The 7567-nt window shown below is 29.2% G+C and overlaps 1 protein-coding gene across 1 annotated transcript; it reads left to right on the forward strand.

Moving 5' to 3' along the window:
* The first annotated feature begins 3997 nt into the window (after positions 1-3997).
* LOC139900223 (uncharacterized) lies at positions 3998-4584 on the forward strand. The gene is made up of 2 exons (XM_071883017.1): positions 3998-4084; positions 4276-4584. Exons 1-2 carry the CDS (start codon positions 3998-4000, stop codon positions 4582-4584), a joined length of 396 nt encoding a protein of 131 aa, XP_071739118.1.
* The last annotated feature ends 2983 nt before the right edge of the window (positions 4585-7567 follow it).

Consider the following 7567-nt stretch of genomic DNA (forward strand, 5'->3'; position numbering starts at 1 on the left):
TAGCAACGTGAAAATTGATAACAAATCTATATTAATCATATCCTAGCTAACTTATATTGTATTATACATGTATTCTAATATATTATGTAATCTTGGGATACCATAGACACGTATGCAAATGTTTTGACATATCATATCGACCCATGTGTATATATTATTTGGAACAACCATAGACACTCTATATGCAGTAATGTGGGAGTTAGCTATACAGGGTTGAGGTTGATTCCAAAAATATATATACTTTGAGTTGTGATCTAGCCTAAGACGTGTATACACTGGGTCGTGGATTGATTCAAGATAATATATATCAATTTTTTTCTGTACATCTAACGTTGGACGACTAGTTGTAGGTTACTAACGAGGACAGCTGACTTAATAAACTTAAAACATCAAAATGTATTAAAAGTGTTGTAAATATATTTTGAATATACTTTGATATATATGTACATATTTGTTATAGGTTCGTGAATCGACCAGTGGCCAAGTCTTACTTCCCGACGAAGTAAAAATCTGTGAAAGTGAGCTATAGTCTCACTTTTAAAATCTAATATTTTTGGGATGAGAATACATGCAGGTTTTATAAATGATTTACAAAATAGACACAAGTACGTGAAACTACATTCTATGGTTGAATTATCGAAATCGAATATTCCCCTTTTTATTAAGTCTGGTAATCTAAGAATTAGGGAACATACACCCTAATTGACGCGAATCCTAAAGATAGATCTATTTGGCCTAACAAACCCCATCCAAAGTACCAGATGCTTTAGTACTTCGAAATTTATATCATATCTGAAGGGTGTCCCGGAATGATGGGGATATTCTTATATATGCATCTTGTTAATGTCGGTTACCAGGTGTTCACCATATGAATGATTTTTATCTCTATGTATGAGATGTATATTGAAATATGAAATCTTGTGGTCTATTGTTACGATTTGATATATATAGGTTAAACCTATAACTCACCAACATTTTTGTTGACGTTTAAAGCATGTTTATTCTCAGGTGAATATTAAGAGCTTCCGCTGTTGCATACTAAAATAAGGACAAGATTTGGAGTCCATGTTTGTACGATATTATGTAAAAAACTGCATTCAAGAAACATATGTCGATGTAATATATTTCTATTGTAAACCATTATGTAATGGTCGTGTGTAAATAGTATATTTTAGATTATCATTATTTGATAATCTACGTAATGCTTTTGAAACCTTTATTGATAAAATAAAGGTTATGGTTGTTTTAAAAATGAATGCAGTCTTTGAAAAACGTCTCATATAGAGGTCAAAACCTCGCAACGAAATCAATTAATATGGAACGTTTATAATCAATATGAACGGGACATTTCAGATAACCTGAAGAGAAATATTTTGCAGCTCATGGGGATCGAATCCCCGAGCTACTTGATGGAAAATCAAGTCATCACCAATACTCCAACACCTTAAGATTTTGTTATCTAAATTGTTCATTGTTATATCAATATATACATAAACTTAGATAATTCATTTTATGTTATTCATTATTGCAAATATCGTTTATATATTTTGATGCGAAAAGCCGAAAACAAACGAGTCCAACATCAACACTTGGTATAAAAGCAGAATGAACAAAGAGTTTGTTTATGATCCAAAGTCATTTCCAAGCAAAAGATTTCATATTGAAGCACTATAGGAAATAAGGTCTCTAGTGCCACTAAAAACGCCACATATGATCAGGAATAACGTCGCAAAAATGTATTTTACCATTTAGTGACCTTTTAGCGGAGCTTTTTGTGTGATGCAAAAGGTGATCGTGCATGTTATCACTTTTATAGTAGTAAAGAAATAAATGAAGTTGAATGAAAGTCGTTTTTGTTCGTCATGTCATGCATGCGTAACAGTGATAAAAGATTATATCTCACTTGTTGACCATCCAAACGTTGCGGAATTTGAACTGTAGTTTCATAACACATATACGCACGTTCTGTTTGGATGAAATTTCAAACAAAGCTTTGGCTAGAGAGATATTAATTGTCGAAATCTCTAGAAGAAATTGAAAGGGGTTTTCTGGGTAGCTTAGTTACCAATTATATCTCTATGATCTTGAATTGTGGTTCAATACATAAAAATGTATGTTATGTTAAATATGATCATGATTGAATGTATCTACAAAGAGATATTAAATTTCAAAGTTATCGTAGTTTGAGGTTTCCATTTGCGCATGTCCTGTAAATCGATAGATGTGTGCTCATTAAACGTTATATCACCATGTTTTGGGTATTTGGTGAGAGGCATATGGATCTACATCGTGTATAATTTGAGCTTGATCATATTCCTAGATTTGGACATACTGAATTCTGATGATGATGTCCGAAGACAACGGAACTTTTTTGACACTGAAATTTCCAGACTTCAGACTTTTTCGGACCAAGGAAATTCAAAACTCGAGAATTTACATACTCATAATAATATTACACTCAAGCGAATATTGACTTTGATGATTACATACTATGATATGCTAAAATATATAAACAGGCTAAAACGAACACCGACTCATACAAAGTTAGCTCCTAAACCTCTAGGATATATGTGAAGTCGGTGAAGTAGTTTCAAATCATATGTAAAACATTTATGAATTTTTTTTAAAATAGTAATATTTGGTAGGCTAATTATAGAAATGGTTTTTCAAAATTGAAAATTATAAAAATGGGTAAACCGGCGTTTCATTAATCGGTTTGCAGTTTTTTAATCCAAAGCGGCAATTCAAATGTCGGTTTGTAGCCACGTTGCCCTAATCGTACAACCTTTTCTAGTAATCTGACACGATCTACAAACTGGCAAATGAAATGCCGGTTTGAACCCCTGATTTTTACTGTTTTTTTTCTTTCAGTTTTTCAGACTATTATTACTGTTTTTAGCGTATTATTACTGCAAGGCTGCAACCTATCATATCATAGTCCATTATTACAATCAAAATGAGTATGGATTGCCAGAAAAATATTGTATTTATATAGTTAAACTATAATCAGTTAATCTCAAAACCATTACCATTACATGTTTCTTCAATTACTAAAACACTAAAACACCTTATATTACTAAAACACTAAAACACCTTATATTTGTCACATACAATGGCTGAATTTCGTGGAATTATGGTTCAACTTGTTTGGGGTGATAGAATTACATTTCAAAATGGGTGGTTAACTGGTGATGAAATATCACTTAGAATCACTTTTCCACTATACCAAAAGATAAATTGCATGGAGAAAGGAAATGGCTTATAAATATGTGGGTGCTGATCCAAGAACACATACGTCGAAGATGATTATGTGGAATGAGTACTTCGGCAATGCGTGTCCGACTGAATTTCACGACGATAATTATTTGGAACAATGTATTTTTTAGCTGGTAAAAATCCACATTACATTGGTCAAATTGAAATTCAATTTGAGCAAGTCTTTTCTACAGAACGATCCGGTTTTGTAGATCAGTTACAAAATTTAATGCAATTTTCTAAAGTTACACAAACCGAGGGCGGTGGTGCATCCACATCTCGATCAGGAGGTGTGTTTATAGATGAAGATGACGTGGTGGATGAAGAACAAAATGAAGAAGTTGATTCCGATGATGGTATGTCAACAACGAGTGTAGGTTTGGTAGAGAATTATAGTGTTGAAGGAGATATATCTGAAGATTATCAAAACGTGATCGAGAGGCCGATCCAACCTCCCGTGAGTAATCCTTTCAGGTTTCTTAATGTCGAAAAAGATTCTGATCGATCTGCGTTCGATGAGGATGACGGGCTAGGATGAGATTGTTTTAAAAATGACGGTGTACTTAGAAGACGACTGGTTTTTATAAATAAATAAGAATTTGTATCTGCAGTTCGGAGCTGGAATATCGATCGACAGAGAGAAATTTTTGTTGAAGATAGCAGGCCAAGTTATTATAAAGCAATTTGTTACACAAGCAGTCCTTATTACAATGGTCCAAATCAAATTAGACGATGTCCTTAGATGGTAGCTGCTACAATGAAAAATAAGGATCGTGTGTGGAAAATTACAAAATGGATTGATGGGCACATTTGTTATGAAACGTGCAAGGTAACAACAATCGTTACTTAACCTCCAGTATAATTGCTACTAACATTATATCTTTTATTAGTCAAAATATTGCCTACGAGGTTAAACACATCCAAGCTCACGTAAAAAAAGTTTGGAAAGTGGATACCTCTTACGCCAAGGCTTGGAATTCTAGGCGCATAGCAAATGAATGTTTGTTTGGAACTTGGCAGAGCAACTTTGCAGAATTGTCCAAATATGTCGATGAATTGGTTCACACCAATCAGGATACAATTGTTCGATGGGTGTTTGGCCCTCAACTTGAATATGGTGTCCACATATTGAAATATGTATTCTGGGAATTTGACCCTGCTATTATGGCGTACCAAAAATGTATTCCTATAGGTTGTATTGATGGGACTCATTTGAAGGGTAACTACATAGGCAATATGCTTACCACGGTAGCCAAAAATGCTAACGGGCAAATTCTTCCTGTTGCATTCGCATTAGTTGATAGTGAGATGAACGAAAGTTGGGCTTGATTTTTGGAACAATTTGAAACACATGTTAATTGTCACAGTAGCAGAGAATTGGGTGACATATCTGATCATCATGTAGGTATACTTAATGCGATGGCTAACCAACAATATGGTTGGCATCATCGTTATTGCTTGCGCCACATTCGTAGTAACTTGATGGCCGGTTTGGGTGTGTTTAAGGTACGAGGGTCAAAACCCTAAAAAACTGGTACCAGGTACGGATCAAACTGACATTGGAAATGCCGGTTTGGTTGGAAAACTGACAAACCGGCAATCAAAATGCCAGTTTACCTATGTTTACAAATTCTACATTTGAAAAACCATTTCTGTAAAACTCTACCAAATATTACTATTAAAAAAATTCAACATTTATACGCAGGGTTGGCGCAGTTTTCATTCTTATGTTAAAATTAGTTGATGATTTTTTCTTCGGACATTATAAGTGGTGTTGAAGCTTAATTGATCAAACCATATACGATGCATATTTGATCAGATTTAACCAAGTAACTGGTAAAGTTTTTGATCTAAACTCCAATTTAGATGCTGAGACATAATATAAGCAAAGTCAATGAAACTACAATTACTTTTGTTAAATATACGAGTTCTAAAGTTGAGGGAAGTGTATACTCTTTTAATTTGTTAATATCTACATTTTCTGGTGATCTCTTTTAGTTATAACATAAAAGATACGAAGCTTGTGAAGTACCAGGGATATCATTCTTCTACATCAAGAAAGATGTGACGGAAGATATGAGGCTATGAATCATATCAACACAAGAAAAGATGAACAAGAGTTTTATCATAATATTTCAAGTCTGACGATAAAGATTAATTTTTTAATATTAATCTAATTTAATTAAAAAAATAATAATAGGATTTTGTTAACGAAAATCATTAGAGTTGTCGTTAACGTGATTTATATTATTGTACAATTTAATACATGTACATTTTAATACTAGTAAGTTAGAGAGTAAATGGTAACAGCCACTGTTGTAAAAAAAACTCGATTACTCGTTGATTAATCTCCTATTAATCATTTTTAAGTGCAATCCGTTCTGATTTTTCAAAATCCATTTAATTAATCGGTCAACGTCAATTGATGGGTCAAAATCGAATTTGGTAATCAAAGTCGGTCAAAGTCAAAATCGGTCAACATTTTAACATGAATTTAAACTAGATATTTATAGTTTTTGAAAAAAATGAAAAAATTTGGACAATTATGTTAAGGTTTATGTTTATGATTTTCTTCTATATTTACATATATAATTTTTGAAATTTGATATCTGTATGCATAAAGTACAATCCGATTAATCCTCGAATTCCCGATTAATCATTTCAAAGTCCTAACCGATTAATCACCGAATAGCGAATTTTGCAACTTTGTAACAGCTATGTACAATCATATAATGAATGTTAATGATAGCCATAAGAGCTGTCACTAACAAAATCCTAACAATAATCTATCTATATTAATCAATCAATATTAATATAATAATATTAATATAATAATATTAATATAATAATAGTGTTATGTATTCCTTGCGTCCTAAAAAAACTGTCCACCTTTCTATTTATGTTTTTCCCAAAAATTATTGTCCCTTTCTCTAAATAACCATTAAATATCATTAAAGTTGCAATTATGTCCCTTTTGATTTTGAAAATTTAATTTTAAATATATCAATTAATTTATTAGTTACTCTCTATAACTACATTAAATGAAGGGAAAATTAGACAATTCATTACTATATCTTAAATTCAATAAAAAGTTAAACATGACTCTTTTTTTGGGACGGAGGGAGTAATTATTGTGATGACCCGAAAATTTCCGACTAAATTTAAACTTAATCTCTATATGTTTTCGACACGATAAGCAAAGTCTGTCATATTGAGTCTCGAAAAATTTTGAACTGTCTTCATATATTCAATTGACCTTCGACTGTTCTCGATGATTCACGAACAACTTATTGTAAATAGATACTTTTATAAATATAAATATATATATATATATATATATATATATATATATATATATATATATATATATATATATATATATATATATCAATTTGAAATATAAAATGTTATAAGTATTACATAATTAATGAAATGTAAGATTAATATATTAAATGCTGTTGCAAGTTTAATTTTAGTTGTTATATTATTATTACATTCACTACTATTAGTAATATCAGTAATATTAATAATATTAACAATTATAACATGAAATTGATGCATTTGTTTTGCTAACTAGTGGAAAAATCATAATTATGATTAATACTTGTATTATTATTAAATAATATTATTTCCTTTATTTATTATTTTTATTAGTATCATTATTATCATATTTTTTTATTAAACTTATTAATATCATTATTATTATTATAATTGGTAGTAAAAATTATGATTTTAGTTATTATTAAGATTATTAATATTGTAATTTTTATAATTACCATTACCATCAAAATCACTATTAATATTAATATTAATATTAATATTAGTATTAGTAATATTATTATTATACTTATAATTGTTTAGATATGATAAAAAGGTTATAAGAATAATTAAAAATTATAAATTAATTGTAATTTAAATATTATTAGTACTTTTATTATTATTAATATTATTACTTTTATAATCATTATCATTATTATTATATGGTTATCATTAATATTAAATATTATTAAACCTAGTATTTTCATTAAAGAGATCATTATCCTTATTATTAATATTACCATATTATTATTATTATTATTATTATTATTATTATTATTATTATTATTATTATTATTATTATTATTATTATTATTATTATTATTATTATTATTATTATTATTATTATTATTATTATTATTATTATTATTATTATTATTTATCTTTTTCAATAATATTATTATTAATATTATTATTATAAATTATTATTCTTATTATTATTATTATTATTATTATTAATATATTATTATTATTAACTAAATTACTGAAAATTCAA

This window comes from Rutidosis leptorrhynchoides, chromosome 1 (assembly GCF_046630445.1).
Source record: "Rutidosis leptorrhynchoides isolate AG116_Rl617_1_P2 chromosome 1, CSIRO_AGI_Rlap_v1, whole genome shotgun sequence".
Classification (NCBI taxonomy): Eukaryota; Viridiplantae; Streptophyta; class Magnoliopsida; order Asterales; family Asteraceae; genus Rutidosis; species Rutidosis leptorrhynchoides.

Excerpts from the sequence above, each read along its gene's own strand:
- LOC139900223 (XM_071883017.1), top strand. The coding sequence starts at position 3,998 with ATGGTAGCTGCTACAATGAAAAATAAGGATCGTGTGTGGAAAATTACA. Across the intron at positions 4,085-4,275 it reads TTTGTTATGAAACGTGCAAG|AGCAACTTTGCAGAATTGTC; the intron begins GTAACAACAATC and ends GGAACTTGGCAG.